This window comes from Mastacembelus armatus, chromosome 7 (assembly GCF_900324485.2).
Source record: "Mastacembelus armatus chromosome 7, fMasArm1.2, whole genome shotgun sequence".
In the NCBI taxonomy this organism is placed as follows: domain Eukaryota; kingdom Metazoa; phylum Chordata; class Actinopteri; order Synbranchiformes; family Mastacembelidae; genus Mastacembelus; species Mastacembelus armatus.
The window spans coordinates 4468315-4487999 of NC_046639.1; the positions used below are offsets into that span (position 1 = coordinate 4468315).

The window sequence follows — 19685 nt, forward strand, 5'->3', positions numbered from 1 at the left end:
TTTCCTGTGCATTTACCCTTCACTGCCCAGTTTTCTCTGAATCGTATAGAGCACATATGATATGTCACTGTATATCTAATTCATCTAGACACTATCAGAATCATCTCTCTTCAACTCAGTGTTTTCATTACTCTTTATGCTTGAAAATAAAAATAAAAAAAATTTTGTCTTTTTCAGAGTTCATCACATGTCCACTCAGGTGGACTGCATGTGTTTGAATTTTTAACTGAAGCAACAATTTCACAAAAAGAGAGAAATATATATGTAAAAACTATGAAATAATATTGAAAATGGTGATACTTTGTGTTGTGTTAATATATTTGAATAGATCCTAACACTGTTCAGTACAAAGCAAAATCCCTTGTATTTTTCGTAAAATTTTTTCTTACAGTGGGTCACAAAATATTGGATGACACACTAGCGTCCACTGTAGTGGGTGATATGCAACTACACAATCTTAACCCATATGCATACAAGAAAACTGCTTTTAAATACTTGGCCACTGTAGTGACCACACATGAAAGGGTTAAAGGTCTTCAAATGTTTTTAGCTTCAATGTAGTGTTTATATATTTAAACAATTCTGGGAATGGTCTACACAGGGGGCATGGGTTCAACTCAAAACACATGCCATTCTTTCTTCTTTAAAGTGGCTTTGGAGTTGTACTACATGTTAAGACAAGCATGGTAGGTAGGTCCCATTATATAGATAATCACACTCCTCTCTGGAGGTTAGGGTTCAGTGGCTCTAAACATTTCAGAAAACACAAAAACAAACAAAAAAAAAAACTTTAGATTTTGTAAAAGGGAAGGAAGAACTACTTTCTTATGTCTGGACAGAAAACTAGTCAATCAAGATGAGCAGACAAAATGAAAAGTCAGCATTTTATTAGAAAGATGGAACATCTTGCATATATAAAATACATTTGTCATATATTATATAACAAATAACAGAAATATATAAAATGTTGTGAATCTATTTTGATTATCTGTTGAACTTAAATCACACTTTAAACCTTAATGGATGGCAGGTGATCAAAATGTGCCATGCAGATGTTCAATGCTCACCACCACCAGAAAACTAAAGCTGATAATACAATCTGAACAATACTAACAAGCAACTACCATTCTGTTCAGTTTTCCATTCAACTGTCACCCATCACGCTCTCTGGGACCCTGGGATTATTTCATCTTGTCTATTTTAATAATCACTAATTATGTTACGATCAGCTACACAATCTCTCAGGGCCCTTTTCTTATAGTGGAATAAAACCCTCATCACTTCCTAAGCTAAGACAGAAAAATCCATCAGTGTTTAACATGAAGTGTAATATAATTATGAAAAGTGATGCAAACTAATGATTCAGTTGACTTCTATTCAAACAAATGTAAACGTCAATACATAAATAAATTAAATTAAATAGTAAACTGTATATTGTACTTTACTAATGTTATGTTATGTTAAGTATGTTAACTCTCATGAGCAATAGGGAGTTAGAATAATAGAATAAGAGGTGCAGGTCAGTTCTCCTGCTACAAAGAAACACAGGTACATGCACAAAGCTTTCTGACATCGTCAGTCTTCAATGAAGAAACAAAAGAGTTTGCACTCTCACACTATAGTGTATAGTTCATGTTTGCCCTGTACATATCACCGCTGTACCGCGGCTAGATACAGTTTTCACACACTCAGAAGAAAAGTCAACTTAACTACACACACCTCTCAATCAATAGATGAACGTAGTCCGTCAAATCAATTCAGCGTCCGTGGCTAAAATCTCTCCGCATATGGTATCAAATTCCTCTCAAATTCCTCGAAGAGGAAAAAAACTTTGCGGCGCTCCACAGCTCTCATTGGTCAAAACGATGGTGACCAGAGGTCAGTCCTCATGGACTCAGTTTAGCAAGACTGCAGGAGTGGGAAATGACAAACTGACGCTGGATCAGTAGATCAGTATCTGCCCGGATGGTTTGATGGACTGACCAATTATAAATCAGAGCCTGGTCTGCTCTGGGGCTGGCCACTATGGGCTTCAATGATATTCTGTGGTTGGCCAACGAGAGTCTGAGGGTATTCAACCAATGAGAATCTGGGGTGGCCAATAAGAGTCTGGGGGTGGCCAACCAATGAGAGTCTGGGGGTGGCCAACCAATGAGAGTCTGGGGGTGGCCAACCAATGAGAGTCTGGGGGTGGCCAATGAGAGTCTGGGGGTGGCCAATGAGAGTCTGGGGGTGGCTAGAGCGGTAGAGAAAACTGAGTGGCGACACTCCTTTATCTCGCCACCACACGGTCACGTGGTTCATGTAGGCCTCATTAGTTCCAAACAAACCCTCCTCTATGATTAATTCCTCTATGGGACAGACCAGCAGCAGTTGCGTTATTGGAAGGTTAATATTAAAATAAACCAAATCATTTTTACACTTTAACTATGATTCTACATTCATATATTGCATGTGGAGTGGCGGAGTGACAACAGTACAGTTCTATTAGTTTGTATTTTTTCGAGGGAAGTCTAGGTCACATGCAGGCTAAACATATGGTAGCATCCTGTACCCCCATTACACTGCATGTACTTCTCCAGCAGTAATATTTGGGAATAATACTCCATTCCTTATTGACTTATTAGACATTAGTTATTATTGGTTTCCTAAGATCTGCATAAATTCCTTCCCAACACTGTCCAAGATCTGTCAACCTCTTGTGTTTGTGTGTTAGTATCTGTCCTGTCCAAGTCTTTCAATGATGCAAAGGTAGCCATCCCAGGCCCAGCACACATCCTTTGTATTATTTTAATGCTAATTCATGACCATGTATGAAGTCAGGTAATAGTTAATAACAGCTTAAATTAGAGTAAGCTTGGTCAATTGTGAAAACCAGGAGACAAAAGCTTCAAAAAAGCTTCAATTTAAAAATATTGAAAATGGAAAAACGTAGCAACAAAGTTGTCATGACAGAAAATAACCTACAAATAACCTTCCTCTTTCAAACTTTTACCACTCTCACTTCCTGTTGTTATTATACTCACGTGGTGAGTATAAAAAGTAATGATTAAAACACAAACATTTGTTTTGAGATTTGTTTGGACTGACATGCTGACTGCTGCTGGTTTCTTTGCTGTATTTGTGATGCTTTTTTTTCTCCAACTGTAATTTTTCACTGACATTTCAGTTCCTCCACTCTGTCGCCCCAGTCCCTTATGATATGAAAGTCCTGCCCCTTCCTGTCCTTCCAAATTTCCTGTGCATTTACCCTTTATTCACCAGTTTTCTCTGAAACATGCATAGTATACATAATATATGTCACTGTATATCGAATTTGTCCAGACACTATGTGAATCTTCTTTCATCAGCGCAGTGTGTACAAGTGTTATGTTTATAGTGGAGTGAAGGATGGATACATAAGCAAGTCTTTATAATCCCTATGAACTGGTTTTATTTGCTGGTTGCGTCCATCCCATTTGTTCCATTTGAAAACAGGTTTTAAATGACTTTAAATGCTTTCAGCTTCAACATAATGTTTGTACATTTAAACAATGGCAGCCACTTGGGAATAGTCTACACAGGCACCTTGGGTTCAACGCAAAATGAGTGACCATGAGTGAGTACAGTTGGAGGTCCCATTATATCCATTATATATATATACATATATTGAAACTCCCACCTTTTTCACTATTTTCTGACCATTTACATATGTCAGTAAAGTCACATGGCAAAAAATATTTTCGTTCACTTTCATTTTAATGAAGAATCATATCTAGCAATACTGGGTAAATATGTTGAATGGACTATACTATAAACTACATATTTGCTTTGCAATACATTTGGTTATTTGCATGATTCATTTTGTTTTCTACACATACACTGTACACTCTCTAGTGTTAATAAAAGCATTTACTTTCAGACAGTGTGCAGCACATCATATCTCACAGCAGTCACTGACACATCTTCACATACAAACACAACCTCTCCAGCCCTGTTCAGATTTCAGTACGAAACTGAAGTGTGGGGTCCTTCATCTTTTTCTTGTAGTCTTCATCAAACTCTTCATTCTGGGCCACAGTGAAGTGTTTTTTCCAGTCACCAACCTTTCCTGCAGAACCACAAAGAGTCAGTCAGGTATTTGTGCTTGAAGTGAAAAGTCATTTTTGTCATTGTACCTTTTCTCATGAAGGGAGAAATCTTGAAATCCATAGATGGGAATGTAGAATAGTTGGCCATGTTGTTGTTTTTCATATTATCAAACTGGACACAAGCTAGAATTTGTTTCTTCTCCTCAGCTGAAGGAGACAAACCAAGAAAGCAGCAGAGTTTGTCTATTTCCCGTCCAGTGTCCTGGAAACACAACAGTCAGAGACCATCACTGTGTTATTAACAGCTTTATGAGAGCTTTAGAAAAGTAGCATGAATAGAAGGAGACCCACAGAACCACTTACCTCAATCAAATCTTCATAGAACATGTAATGAAGTTTAGAATAAGTCTGTTTCTTCTTCCACCAGCCGTTCACATGGTCATACCAGGATCCAAACACCACTGAAGCACAGAATAATACATGGAAATCCTTTTACTAATGTAGAGTAATACTCTTTTTAAATAAAAACTACTTATTTATTTCAGACTTACTCTTTCCATCTAAGAATCTCTGGAAGAAGTTGTTCCAGTCTCCAGGCTCTGGCTCCATCATGTTCATGGAGTCAAAGTGGAAAAATGACACCATGTTGTCTTTGGCATTGCGGGCCACATAGACCATCTACACATGAAAAGATACCACTGAAATTATCAGAGGACCAACATCACACAAGACATTCTCTTGTTATAATAACAGGAAGTAGAAGTCCTGCTGTTGTTGTTTTGATTTGTTTACCACACATTGAGTGGATTATTGTCATCAAAGTTTTCTAGCTACTTTAACAGTAAAACATAGCAAACACAACAACAAACACAACAAAACAAACTGACTGACCATGTGTTCAGCAGTAGTTAGCCTAACAGTGTAAACATTAGCAATATGTTCTCATTGACTGCATTACATCAGTATCACCTGATGTTTCTTCTTTGTCCACTCATAAACTGAGATAATGCAAATAAAACAGGCTACTGTACCCTGCAGTTTTGCTCCCAAAAGGACTTTGGCACAAGCTGGACAGGAAGATGAGTCTTAATCAGTCGAGGAGAGGTGGGGAGATTGTTTACCAGGTCTGTTCCTGTGTGAAGAAGTAAAGATGGAATAAGCAGAACCCAGATCCAATAAAAGCTTCGATTTGTCTTCAGTGCTACAGTGATCAATGATCTTTTTAGACAGAATGATACAGCTTATTAAAGTCAAAGCAAAAGGTAGAATATCTCCACATGCTATACTGTAAGTTAAATAAGATTTGGTGTTTGTGTTATTTGTCATATATATTGTGAAATATTGTGAATCTATTTGATCATCTGTTGAACCTGAAGCACTGTCGGGGGGGGTGAGCTCCAAGAAAGGCACTCTTTCATAGACAGGGATGGATGTCTGACGCTCTAGAGCTGTCTGACCAAAATACAGCAGGTCAAGGATGTAGGAGACCCATGTGGTTCCTAAAGAAAGGGGGAAATAAAATGACCTTAAGCCCTCTATATATCAATACACACACCTTTTGAGAGACGTAAAACATTTACAATATACTGACTGTTCACGTTTGTGGACTAACCTGCTTTGGGGTACGTTGCAATAAGTATATCATCTGGCCTGGCCTGGAAGTTTTGAACATTTTCCCAGTTGTCTGTGAAATAATGAGTCATTGAGACTCCATGGAAATCAAACAGCTCTCCTCGAGGAGGTAAATCCATCTTAAAAATAAATAAATAAACCAGTCATTTAAAATATATGATCATTGTGTTACACAATACAATAATCTGGTTGATGGGGACAAGGGAGAGAAAATTATCAATTGTAGACACTGGCGTCAGATCATGTCAGAAAATAACTTCTACAAGACATTTTAAAGGAGAGAGACAACTAATAGTTACAGTCCAGAATTGCTTGAGTATGAACTTGTGCAAGAGTGTGTGAAAATACAAACATGCATAACCTTTGCCTTTGCTTTGAAACACTTGTGCACATGTACATATCAATTCTCAGTACTTCAGCGATACATGCTTAGTAAAACAAAAGATATCTGTTTGAAGGTACAGATTAAAACAAAAAGGGTACAATTAGAGCTTTACCTTGTCTGGATTAACTGACATGCTGTTCACTGCTGGTTTCTTTGCTGAATTTCTAATGCTTTTCTATTCTATTGTAATTCTTCTCTGACAATCGATTTCTCGTTACATAAAAGTCCAGCCCCTGCATGTTCTTGGAAGTTTCCTGTGCATTTACCCTTCACTGCCCAGTTTTCTCTGAACCGTATAGAGCACATATGATATGTCACTGTATATCTAATTCATCTAGACACTATCAGAATCATCTCTCTTCAACTCAGTGTGTACAGGTCTTGTATTAACACTGGACTGAAGCATTGACAGATAAGGCTCAGAGTCAGCAATTTTGTATAATCCTTATAAACCCATTTAACTGATTTCATCTCTTTTGTTCTTTTTAACTGTTGAGGACAAAGTGAAAACTGATTTTTAACCCTTTCATGCATGAGCAATTAAAGCTATAGTCAGAATTCTTTCCTCAGTGTTTTCATTACTCTTTATGCTTGAAAATAAAAAATAAAAAAAACTTTGTCTTTTTCAGAGTTCATCACATGTCCACTCAGGTGGACTGCATGTGTTTGAATTTTTAACTGAAGCAACAATTTCACAAAACAGAGAAAAATATATATGTAAAAACTATGAAATAATATTGAAAATGGTGATACTTTTTGTTGTGTTTATATATTTGAACAGATCCTAACACTGTTCAGTACAAAGCAAAATCCCTTGTACTTCACGCTCTTTCTGTTGGCCAATTTTTTCTTACAGTGGGTGACCATTTCAGAAACAACATTTCAGAAAACAAGAAACAAAAAAAAAAACTTTTGATTTTGTAAAAGGGAAGGAAGAACTACTTCCTTATGTCTGGACAGAAAACTAGTCACTCAAGATGAGCAGACAAAATGAAAAGTCAGCATTTTATTAGAAAGATGGAACAAATAAAAGGTAATGACCCTTTTAGACAGAATAAGAAAGACTATTAAAGTTTAAACAAAAGGTAGATAATCACAACATAGTATATTGAAATCTAAACAAGATTTGGTTTCTATACAGTAGTATAATATAAAATATTGTGAATCCATTTTGATCATGTTGAACTTAAGTCAGACTTTAATTTATTTATGTATTGACGTTTACGTTTGTTTGAATAGTTGGTTTGAATCATTAGTTTGCATCACTTTTCATAATTATATTACACTTCATGTTAAACACTGATGGATTTTTCTGTCTTAGCTTAGGAAGTGATGAGGGTTTTATTCCACTATAAGAAAAGGGCCCTGAGAGATTGTGTAGCTGATCGTAACATAATTAGTGATTATTAAAATAGACAAGATGAAATAATCCCAGGGTCCCAGAGAGCGTGATGGGTGACAGTTGAATGGAAAACTGAACAGAATGGTAGTTGCTTGTTAGTATTGTTCAGATTGTATTATCAGCTTTAGTTTTCTGGTGGTGGTGAGCATTGAACATCTGCATGGCACATTTTGATCACCTGCCATCCATTAAGGTTTAAATAGTAAACTGTATATTGTACTTTACTAATGTTATGTTAACTATGTTAACTCTCATGAGCAATAGGGAGTTAGAGTGAGTTAGAATAATAGAATAAGAGGTGGAGGTCAGTTCTCCTGCTACAAAGAAACACAGGTACATGCACAAAGCTTTCTGACATCGTCAGTCTTCAATGAAGAAACAAAAGAGTTTGCACTCTCACACTATAGTGTATAGTTCATGTTTGCCCTGTACATATCACCGCTGTACCGCGGCTAGATACAGTTTTCACACACTCAGAAGAAAAGTCAACTTAACTACACACACCTCTCAATCAATAGATGTACGTAGTCCGTCAAATCAATTCAGCGTCCGTGGCTAAAATCTCTCCGCATATGGTATCAAATTCCTCTCAAATTCCTCGAAGAGGAAAAAAACTTTGCGGCGCTCCACAGCTCTCATTGGTCAAAACGATGGTGACCAGAGGTCAGTCCTCATGGACTCAGTTTAGCAAGACTGCAGGAGTGGGAAATGACAAACTGACGCTGGATCAGTAGATCAGTATCTGCCCGGATGGTTTGATGGACTGAACAATTATAAATCAGAGCCTGGTCTGCTCTGGGGCTGGCCACTATGGGCTTCAATGATATTCTGTGGTTGGCCAACGAGAGTCTGAGGGTAGTCAACCAATGAGAATCTGGGGTGGCCAATAAGAGTCTGGGGGTAGCCAACCAATGAGAGTCTGGGGGTGGCCAACCAATGAGAGTCTGGGGGTGGCCAACCAATGAGAGTCTGGGGTGGCCAATAAGAATCTGGGGGTAGCCAACCAATGAGAGTCTGGGGGTGGCCAATGAGAGTCTTGGGTTGGCCAATGAGAGTCTGAGGGTGGTCAATGAGAGTCTGGGGGCCAATGAGAGTCTTGGGTTGGCCAATGAGAGTCTGGGGGTGGCCAATGAGAGTCTGGGGTGGCCAATGAGAGTCTGGGGTTGGCCAATGAGAGTCTGGGGTTTTTTATTTTTTGAGTCTGGAGTGGCCAGTGAAAGTCTTGAGTTGGTCAATGAGAGTCTGGGGGTGGCCAATGAGAGTCTGAGGGTGGCCAGTGAGAGTCTGGGGGTGGCCAATGAGAGTCTGGGGGTGGCCAATGAGAGTCTGGGGGTGGCCAATGAGAGTCTAGGGTTGGCCAGTGAGAGTTTGAGGGGGGCCAATGAGAGTCTGGGGGTGGCCAATGAAAGTCTGGGGTTGGCCAATGAGAGTCTGGGGGTGGCCAATGAGTTTCTGGGGGTAGCCAACCAATGAGAGTATGGGGTGGCCTATAAGAGTCTGGGGGTAGCCAACCAATGAGAGTCTGGGGGTGGCCAATTAGAGTCTGGGGGTGGCCAACCAATGAGAGTCTGGGGGTGGCCAATGAGAGTCTGGGATTGGCCAATGAGAGTCTGGGGGTGGCCAATGAGATTCTGGGGTTGGCCAATGAGATTCTGGGGGTAGCCAACCAATGAGAGTCTGGGGTGGCCAATGAGAGTCTTGGGTTGGCCAATGAGAGTCTGAGGGTGGCCAATGAGAGTCTGGGATGGCCAATGAGAGTCTTGGGTTGGCCAATGAGAGTCTGAGGGTGGCCAATGAGAGTCTGGGGTGGCCATTGAGAGTCTGCGGTTGGCCAATAAGAATCTGAGGGTGGCCAATGAGAGTCTGGGGTGGCCAATGAGAGTCTGGGGATGGCTAGAGCGGTAGAGAAAACTGAGTGGCGACACTCCTTTATCTTGCCACCACACAGTCACGTGGTTCATGTAGGCTTCACTAGTTCCAAACAAACCCTCCTCTATGATTAATTCCTCTATGGGACAGACCAGCAGCAGTTGCGTTATTGGAAGGTTAATATTAAAATAAACCAAATCATTTTTACACTTTAACTATGATTCTACATTCATATATTGCATGTGGAGTGGCGGAGTGACAACAGTACAGTTCTATTAGTTTGTATTTTTTCGAGGGAAGTCTAGGTCACATGCAGGCTAAACATATGGTTATTTGCATGATTCATTTTGTTTTCTACACATACACTGTACACTCTCTAGTGTTAATAAAAGCATTTACTTTCAGACAGTGTGCAGCACGTCATATCTCACAGCAGTCACTGACACATCTTCACATACAAACACAACCTCTCCAGCCCTGTTCAGATTTCAGTACGAAACTGAAGTGTGGGGTCCTTCATCTTTTTCTTGTAGTCTTCATCAAACTCTTCATTCTGGGCCACAGTGAAGTGTTTTTTCCAGTCACCAACTTTTCCTGCAGAACCACAAAGAGTCAGTCAGGTATTTGTGCTTGAAGTGGAAAGTCATTTTCTTTTTTTTATCATTTTTCAGTTTACCTTTTCTCATGAAGGATGATTGTTTGAAATCCATACTTGGGACTGTAGAATAGTTGGTCATGTTGTTGTTTTTCATACTATCAAACTGGACACAAGCTAGAATTTGTTTCTTCTCCTCAGCTGAAGGAGACAAACCAAGAAAGCAGCAGAGTTTGTCTATTTCCCGTCCAGTGTTCTGGAAACACAACAGTCAGAGACCATCACTGTGTTATTAACAGCTTTATGAGAGCTTTAGAAAAGTAGCATGAATAGAAGGAGACCCACAGAACCACTTACTTCAATCAAATCTTCATAGAACATGTAATGAAGTTTAGAATAAGTCTGTTTCTTCTTCCACCAGCCGTTCACATGGTCATACCAGGATCCAAACACCACTGAAGTCCAGAATACAATACAATAAGACTTTGGTAACATGGATGAACTATCTTTTCCAATAAAAGCATCAACCTTTTTATACTGTACTTACTCTTTCCATCAATGAACCTTTGAAAGTAGTTATTCCAGTCTCCAGGCTCTGGCTCAATGAGGGTCATGTGATCAAAGTAGAAATAAGACACCATGTTGTCTTTGGGATTGCGGGCTACATAGACCATCTACATACAAAAGGCAAACACTTAAAATATAACTTTAATTTATTTTAACCTACTGTATTTTCACTATAAACCGATATGATGACTCTAAATCTAGTGCTATTTTTTTTTTTTTTGCCATTTGACCTGGTCACTGCAGGTACTTAGTGGTTAAATCTTACCAGAGGAACATAATATGACAATGATATCCATACAACCGATTATTGCTACTTTTGATCGAGGCTAGTTTTATATACTATGTACTTATCCCAAACTGTGCACATATACGACTTAATAATTATTGTCTTTACACTTGCATTATGTCAGGATCTGTGTTTCTGAGTTCCTGTTTTGTGCTTTTATTTTGTAGTTCCTTTAGGATATGGTTTTGTTTTCCCTTGTTCCACTTTACTTTGACCCAATTAGTTGATTGTTTGTACCCTTGCCTCGTTTGTGTTTCTTCCCTATTTATACCTCTGTTCAGTCACAATTCCTTTGCTAGATCATCTGTTCATGACCTGCTCTGTTTCTGCCAGATCATTTGCTCGATCCCTGTTCAGCCTACGCTAACCCCCCTGATCAAGATATGTTGCCTGATTTGCTTTGCCTTTTCCCTCTCAGTTCTTGGATTTGATTATGGACTACCTCTCGTTCTTTCAATCTTAAGTTAAGTTCGGCCTTTGTTATGTGTGTGTGTTCTCGTCATTTCATGTTCTTGTTTAGCTTCGTGGTTTCATGTCTCGTCCTCTTGTTCATGCCTTGTTCCCTCTAGTGCTCATGTTTTGTCTTGTTCACATTTAGCCTCCCTCATGTCTTAGTCTTGCCATATGTCTTCTGCTTGGTCCTTGTTGACCCTTGTTGTGTGTAAGTCTGGTGTGTCCCCAAGGTGTGTGTGATCCCAGACCTTTGTCCTTTGTGTGTAAGTCTGGTGTGTCCCCGAGGTGTGTGTGACCCCAGGCCCTTGACCTTGTCTTGTTGTAAGTCTGGTGTATCCTCAAGGTGTGTGTGTGATCCCAGACCTTTGACCCTCGTTAGTTTGTGTAAGTCTGGCGTGTCCCCTAGGTGTGTGATCCCAGACCTCCGACCTTTGTGTATTTGTTTTAATGTGACCTTGACCTTCTTGTCTTGTCCCTTTGGCTTGTTTGCCTATGTCCCTTTAGTTCCCGGTGTTCCTGCTTTGGCTTTCTTTGAGTTCTGTATTTTGAAATAAAGACGTGTTTGAATTTGAAGTACCAGAGTGGGCACTGTTTGGTCTGTCTTCTCTAACTCCCCAACACCTCCAATCCTGACAGTATCCTGACACAATGTTAAACTAGAATTATCAACTGAGGATGTATGCTTCTGCCAGTCAGTCAAGTTTCATTTTATATGCATGTAAGACTATGCAACACCACTGACTATGAGAGCCCCAAATTAGAAAATATTCCCTCAACCTGACATATCACATTCGCAAGAATAGGATGAATGTGAGAGCACAGTGACCGTGACCCTTGACTTTTGACCACAAAAATCTAATCAGTACATCACTGAGTTCACTTGTAGAATGTTGGGGTGTTACACAGCATGGAATAGGTGGTCAAAGGGTCACTTAAATAGATTGGGCTAAAACATGCATGGTATTTGGTTTTTAGGGGTTGAGTGTTTTATTGGTGTAGTGTTTTAGGGTTTTAGAGGCCTGTAAATAACTGCCAACAATTGTTTTAGTGCTGGTAAAGGCCAGGATATAGAGGACACCTGAACAAACATGCGGGGTTTGTTCAAGATTAGTCCACCCCTTTTGACAAGCTATATAAACTGAACTTAAGGGGAAGAAGACAGAGAACACTGTTAGAAGTCTTCTCTTCATGCTGCATGTGATTAAACCTGAGATGATTCATCAGATTCATCACGCTTGTTTGTTTCTGAGAATTAGCAACTCTCAAACTTAACGAAATTTCCACGACAAGAATTGTGCCAGATTTGAAGAAATTCCATCAAGACATTCCTGATGGTGCTTGGACACATGGACGAGCCAAAAACATAATACACTGACAGGACATGCCATGTTCAGTAATTGTTAGCCTGAATGTGTAAACATTAAATATGATTTCCAGCTGTTGGTGTAATTTTAAGATATATTGATTGCACTAGATCAGTGTTATCTGCTGGCTCTTCTTCTTGTATTCATATACTGACATAATAAAACACAGGCTACTGTACCCTGCAGTTTTGCTCCCAAAAGGACTTTGGCACAAACTGGACTGGAAGATGAGTCTTAATGAGTCGAGGAGAGGTGGGGAGATTGTTTGCCAGCTCTGTTCCTGTGTGAAGACGTAAAGATGGAATAAGCAGAATCCCGACTGAATAAAAGCTTTAGTTTTTTTTCAGTGCTACAGTGACAAAGTTAGAAAGATGACACTAATAAAAGGCAATAATCCTTTTAGCTTATTGAAGTTTAAGCAAAGGGCAGAAAATCACCACATAGTACATATACTGAATATTAAATTAGATCTATGTGTGTGTGTGTGTGTGTGTGAAATATTATGAATCTATTTGATCATTTGTTTCACCAAAATCAAAGTGTGCGGTGGCAAGCTCCAAGAAAGGAACTCTTTCATAGATAGGAATGGATGTCTGACGCTCAGGAGCCGTCTGACCAAAATACAGCAGGTCAAGGATGTAGGAGACCCATGTGGTTCCTAAAGAAAGATGGTCAATACAATTATATGCACATGCTTTTTAAAAGTTGTAAAACATTTACAATATACTGACTGTTCATGTTTGTGGACTAACCTGCTTTGGGGTACGTTGCAATAAGTATATCATCTGGCCTGGCCTGGAAGTTTTGAACATTTTCCCAGTTGTCAGTGAAATAATGAGTCATTGAGACTCCATGGAAATCAAACAGCTCTCCTCGAGGAGGTAAATCCATCTTTAAAGAAAAGAAAAGAAAACAGCTATATGAAATATATCATCATTGTGTTAGATAGTACAAATTGCAATACTCTGATGATCGGGAAAAGGGAAAATGACAATAACATAGTTGTCAGTTGTAGAGACTGAAGTCACATCACGTTAGAAAATAACTTCTACAGGACAATTTAAAAGGAGACAACAACCTGCGGTTCAGAAGTGCTTTGGTGTGTTCAGGGGATTAGGTTGAGCTCATGTAACAGTGAAAATATATAATATATAAAATACAAAGCTTACGGTATGTCTTTTGAGCAAACGCACATATTATCTCACCTGGGACAACTAATGAAGCCACTGATTATTTGCATTAGGTGTGCCTGAGGCAACACCTGATTTCCAAATGTGTGCTCTTATGAGGGATTTTTTCAAGGGATTCAAAATGTCTGAGACTGTGGAAGTGATCAAAAATGCATTTTGTAGGAACCATTTTTAACATTAGTTGTGCTGAGCTATTTCAATTTTTCTTGTTTGATTTGTTAATTGAAAACAGCTGAAAGTTGGAAGTTTTGCCACAGTACTTCATTTACAATGAGGATTCAATCATTTCCAGTGCAGCCATATTCTTACTTCAGCATTGCATGCTTAACAAAACAAAATAAAATCTGAGACAGTAAAGATTAAAACACTAAAGACAAACACTAAACACCAACTGCATCTAGATTAACTAACATAATTGCTTAAGTTGTGTTTGCTGTAAAACTCAAGCTTTTCTTTTCTCCTTTTGTAAATTCTCCTTCCAGTTTTTTCTCCTCTTATTTCTCTTTGCAAAACACTGTTTCCACCCTAATCTTTGGCCCACTCCCAACTGTGATATGACACAGTCCTTTCATGCCCTTCCACATTACACTTTATTCCCCACTGTCACTGAAACATGCAGAGTACATATGATATACATCACTGTTTATCTCATTTCTAGACAGTGGCATGAAGCATGGACTGATAAGACTCTGCATAAGTAGATTTGTATAGCCTAATCCTTTTAAGCTAGTTCACTGCATCCATACCTGTTGTTCTTTCAACCATGCAGGACAAAGTGAAAACAGGTTTTAAATTCCATCAAATCCTTTCAGCTTCAACTTAGTGTTTGTACATTTAAACAATGCAGTACAGTCTACACAGGGTTCACATGTTGAACTCAAAACACCTTCCATTGTTTCTTCTTTAAAGTGCCTTTGACGTCGTACTGCAGGTGAAAATGAGCAGGGTTGTAGTTCCCATTATATCCGTAATTGAGCTCCCCTCAGTGGTGGAAAGGGGCATCAAGTGCAGAAATTATGTCAATTGATACTTTTTATCATTTCTAACTATTTTCTTATCATTGTGACATCTCACTAAAGTCACAGAAAATTTTATAGTGTCACTAAGTTCTTATTGTTTTATTGTTAATAAATAAAATTTGAATGAATAGGTTTGGAAAAAATTTCTGACACATTTGTGAGCATTTATTCAAATGGTGTAGTCATACAACTGCAACATGAACTTTAATTTTAAATAATTCAGTGTGGACTAATCAATATTGGGGCAATATGATGGACATATAAACACATAACCCGCATGCTTACTTCATTAGAGAATTATTTGGTTAAGTGTTGTATTTTTAAGGCACACGTATTTATGGAGAAACTATCACCTTGTGACGTCGCTCTACAAATGACAAACTAAGGAGAATATTTAACCCCACTATAGAAGGCACACTAGTCAGGGAGGTAGGTAACGGTAATCAGCTCATTATTCACATTGTGTGAAAATCAGATATTTACTTACAGTATAGTCCAAAAACAGGAATTCAGTCCAAGCTGAGTAAATAAAGTGAGAAGGAAAGAGGCAGAGTCCAAAGGCAGGCAAAGTCCAAACACAAAGAAAGACGCCAGACACAAAATCATAAAATAAAATGTTTAAAATGTAAAAATAACAGTAGAAAACAGCAAATTAATGCAGTGAAACTGGTCAGAGAACTCTGAGATTAAGAAGCACAAAGCTATTGGGAGCACAGCCGATAATCAGGCACAGTAACAATGGAATCAAAGCAAGTGGATCAAGTGAGTCTAGACAGGCGTGGTGCGTGTGTTAGTGTGTGTGTGTGTGTGTGTCAGAATAAGGACTGTGCGATGGAAAAAAGTGAAACATTTACTTTCAGACAATGCCAGTCATTTGATTTCCTTCGGGCTTTATAATATGTGTACAACATTATTCATTTACTATCATATTTATCATATTCAGCCCTGTTCAAATTTCAGTACGGAACTGAAGTGGTGGGTCCTTCATCTTTTTCTTGTAGTCTTCATCAAACTCTTCATTCTGGGCCACAGTGAAGTGTTTTTTCCAGTCACCAACTTTTCCTGCAGAACCACAAAGAGTCAGTCAGGTATTTGTGCTTGAAGTGAAAAGTCATTTTTGTCAATGTACCTTTTCTCATGAAGGGAGAAATGTTGAAATCCATAAATGGGACTGTAGAATAGTTGGTCATGTTGTTGTTTTTCATATTATCAAACTGGACACAAGCTAGAATTTGTTTCTTCTCCTCAGCTGAAGGAGACAAACCAAGAAAGCAGCAGAGTTTGTCTATTTCCCATCCAGTGTCCTGGAAACACAACAGTCAGAGACCATCACTGTGTTATTAACAGCTTTATGAGAGCTTTAGAAAAGTAGCATGAATAGAAGGAGACCCACAGAACCACTTACCTCAATCAAATCTTCATAGAACATGTAATGAAGTTTAGAATAAGTCTGTTTCTTCTTCCACCAGCCGTTCACATGGTCATACCAGGATCCAAACACCACTGAAGCACAGAATAATACATGGAAATCCTTTTACTAATGTAGATTAACTCTCTTTTTACATAAAAACTACTTATTTATTTCAGACTTACTCTTTCCATCTAAGAATCTCTGGAAGAAGTTGTTCCAGTCTCCAGGCTCTGGCTCAGACATATCCATGCGATCAAAGTGGAAAAATGACACCATGTTGTCTTTGGCATTGCGGGCCACATAGACCATCTACACATGAAAAGATACCACTGAAATTATCAGAGGACCAACATCACACAAGACATTCTCTTGTTATAACAGGAAGTAGACATACCTCCAATTCTTCTGCTATGTCATCATTTAGTTTTCAAATTATTTTGTTTTATGGTAGTTCAAGACATTTTAGGGAATTAGGATTGTTTTGGTCAAAGCCTCATATTTAAAGGAAGCTAGCAACAGACTAGCCTGAAGTTGTAAACATTAATTCTGTTCTACAGTCGTTGCTGAAGCTGTATTGCTATATTGTCTCAGATTGCAATACAGCACTATTATCTGGTGTCTCCTTTTTATGTGATCATACATTAATATATAATGCAAACAACACAGGCTACTGTACCCTGCAGTTTTGCTCCCAAAAGGACTTTGGCACAAGCTGGACTGGAAGATGAGTCTTAATGAGTCGAGGAGAGGTGGGGAGATTGTTTGCCAGCTCTGTTCCTGTGTGAAGACGTAAAGATGGAATAAGCAGAACCCAGATCCAATAAAAGCTTTAGTTTTTCTTCAGTTCTACGTGGATCAATAATCCTTTTAGATAAAATGATAAAGCTAAGTGCTTTAAGTGCTAGAAACCTAAATTTGGACAGAACCCTGATGACCCAAACTCAAGACTTAATTTGTAGTTTATTAAGAAATATTACAATTTAATGTGGAAGCTTATATCTTGGGTAATTATCAGTGTTACCTTTACAACGTTGCAAAGTTATGGTGGTTTAAGAATAAAATGTTTCATCGTAAACAAGGCATTTCCATCTGTAATTTATTCTGACTTAAGTAAAATAAGTTACCACATTTCTGAGTAAATTGGGAGAAAACAAAATAAATATAGAATATAAAATAGCTTAAATGAAGTAAATTGAATACTTAATATTACCAAACCTTATGCATTAAATTTAAATTGTTAGACAACAAATCCAATCATGTGTGTTCTACAGAGTAATTGAGTTTGTCTAATTATAAAAGTACCATTATTTTTTGTGCATGTTTTATAACCTGAATTGCCTATTGACTCGGAGAGCTCCAAGAAAGGCACTCTTTCATAGATAGGGATGGATGTCTGATGTTCTGGAGCCATTTGACCAAAATACAGCAGGTCAAGGATGTAGGAGACCCATGTGGTTCCTAAAGAAAAGGGGAAATAAAATGATCCTAGCCCTTCACATCTATATACATGCTGACTGTTCACGTTTGTGGACTAACCTGCTTTGGGGTACGTTGCAATAAGTATATCATCTGGCCTGGCCTGAAAATTTTGAACATTTTCCCAGTTGTCTGTGAAATAATGAGTCATTGAGACTCCGTGGAAATCAAACAGCTGTGGTCGAGGAGGTAAATCCATCTTTAAAGAAAAGCAGATAAAGCAGACTGATACTGGGAAAAGTAAAGAAATATATATATTAAACCTGTCAGTAGAAGAGAGTGAAGTCAGCCCACATTAGAAGATAACTTCTACAGGACATTTTAAAAGGCGAGAGACAACTAATTAACAGGTGTGGTGTGTCCAGAATATTAGGTTAAAGTCATATAAGTATTTAAGCTTGTATTTAAACTTGTGTACAAACAAATGTAAAGATCCATTCTAATAAGTTCAGCAGCACATGCTTAACAAAAACACTAGCAGGATTCCCATGAAAACAAAGCACACTATCTCTTGGACAACAGTTAACAAACTCAGGATTCTTTTAAAGATTTACCTTTTCTGGATTAAAGGACATGATGACTACTGATGGTGTTTTTCCTGTATTCCTTATGCTTTTCCTGTTTTCCCTGTTCAAACTTTCACCTTACTAACATAACATTTTCTTCATCTTATATCTTGTTTCTGTCTCACATACTTGTCTGTCATTCTTTAACACCGTCCCCACTTTTACTGTTGACTCTGTCCCACATGTGATATTTACATCCAGCCCCTTCCTGTGCTCCTTGACTTCCTGAGCACTGTGCCCGTTCACTGGCAGTGTTTTCTTCTCTTTTCCTTCTCTTTTTTTTTGAAACATTTTTTCTGAAATGCTAGTTAATGAATGTGAGGGAGGAAGGACAAACAATTCTCACATACACAAACCAAGGCAGTGTATTACTGAGACTATGACACAACCTTTTAGCACCACGTTGTCAGGAAAATACAGTACATGTTCCCAGTACATATCAAGCATGTAAGACGTTGTCTATTTACTGTTAGAAGATGTGTCTGCCTAACGTTTGAATGTGCTGCTTTTATGCATGTCCAGTATAAAAGATTTATAAAGCACTTAGATGAATCTTTATACGTCCAAATCAAGGTCCCTTATTCAAGGTCACAGGTTTCAGACGTTATTTGGTTCACTTCTACCAAAAGTGGAGGCTATAAACTCTCACATGGGTTCATTTAAGAAATTATTTGTAGCCTAAAAGACTTCTTTGATCGGTTTGATTTTGAGGAAAATCTTTGTGAATGTGTATCATCTCAGAATCACCAGATTGATCTTGTGAAATCTCCAAGGGAGTCTGATCTCTAGTTGAACTACAGCAGCTAACTGCACATGCTGCTTTTGTACATAAGACTATTACTTGTAAGGATTTTTTTAAAGCATTATATGGTGTTTTGTATTGGGCATATTGGGATCTATGTGTTTCCTCCACCGCTGCTTATAATTTGCCATACCAATGAAAAAAATTAAATTCAGCTGTCTGAGCACAATATTTATTTCTCCTTCTTCAGTATTTAATACTTTAATATATCTTTACATATAACATTACAAAATGTTTAACATGCCAGTGTTTGGTATCTTGTTTTTCTCAGTGCGTCACTAAAATGACCTGACAATAATATTTTCAGTTTAATATGCCAAACCAAAATACTGCCCCCAAAAACATAGAAAACACATAAAATCATATTTGTTTTTTGGCACTAAGATGTTCAAAAAGCATTGAAAAGCACTAAGCAATGAAGTGTGAAAATATTATGGTGAATCAGTATATGGCTCAACCAGTGGGTGACAGGAAGGACACTAAGTTCGTGCCTGAGGTAATCTAGTTTCACCACAGCATTGAGAAGTTTATTTTTCAGAAGTAAACTGTCCCATTTTTGTTACAGTTCAAATAAATTGTAAGAGATCCTTATCACAAA

The 19685-nt window shown here is 38.2% G+C and overlaps 3 protein-coding genes across 4 annotated transcripts; all 3 read right to left on the bottom strand.

Moving 5' to 3' along the window:
- Positions 1–3788: 3788 nt before the first annotated feature.
- Positions 3789–6315, bottom strand: LOC113146263 (cytosolic sulfotransferase 1-like). Its single transcript, XM_026333647.1, has 8 exons — positions 6200–6315; positions 5683–5821; positions 5441–5569; positions 5102–5202; positions 4622–4748; positions 4434–4531; positions 4158–4332; positions 3789–4090 (listed from the first exon to the last, which is right to left on the bottom strand). Exons 1-8 carry the CDS (start codon positions 6218–6220, stop codon positions 3978–3980), a joined length of 903 nt encoding a protein of 300 aa, XP_026189432.1. The 5' UTR covers positions 6221–6315; the 3' UTR covers positions 3789–3977.
- A 2939-nt stretch (positions 6316–9254) lies between these two features.
- Positions 9255–15439, bottom strand: LOC113146264 (cytosolic sulfotransferase 3-like). Its single transcript, XM_026333648.2, has 8 exons — positions 15320–15439; positions 13376–13514; positions 13153–13281; positions 12803–12903; positions 10501–10627; positions 10311–10408; positions 10035–10209; positions 9255–9952 (listed from the first exon to the last, which is right to left on the bottom strand). The coding sequence occupies exons 2-8, from the start codon at positions 13512–13514 to the stop codon at positions 9840–9842; spliced, it is 882 nt and encodes a 293-aa protein (XP_026189433.1). The 5' UTR covers positions 15320–15439; the 3' UTR covers positions 9255–9839.
- Positions 15438–18506, bottom strand: LOC113146262 (cytosolic sulfotransferase 1-like). 2 transcript variants are annotated; one of them, XM_026333645.2, is made up of 8 exons: positions 18274–18506; positions 17780–17918; positions 17546–17701; positions 16920–17020; positions 16426–16552; positions 16238–16335; positions 15962–16136; positions 15438–15894 (listed from the first exon to the last, which is right to left on the bottom strand). In XM_026333645.2, the coding sequence occupies exons 1-8, from the start codon at positions 18292–18294 to the stop codon at positions 15782–15784; spliced, it is 930 nt and encodes a 309-aa protein (XP_026189430.1). In that variant the 5' UTR covers positions 18295–18506; the 3' UTR covers positions 15438–15781. The 2 variants fall into 2 exon arrangements, with proteins under 2 accessions (XP_026189430.1, XP_026189431.1); XM_026333646.2 differs by having other exon boundaries at positions 17573–17701; positions 18274–18502.
- Positions 18507–19685: the final 1179 nt, after the last annotated feature.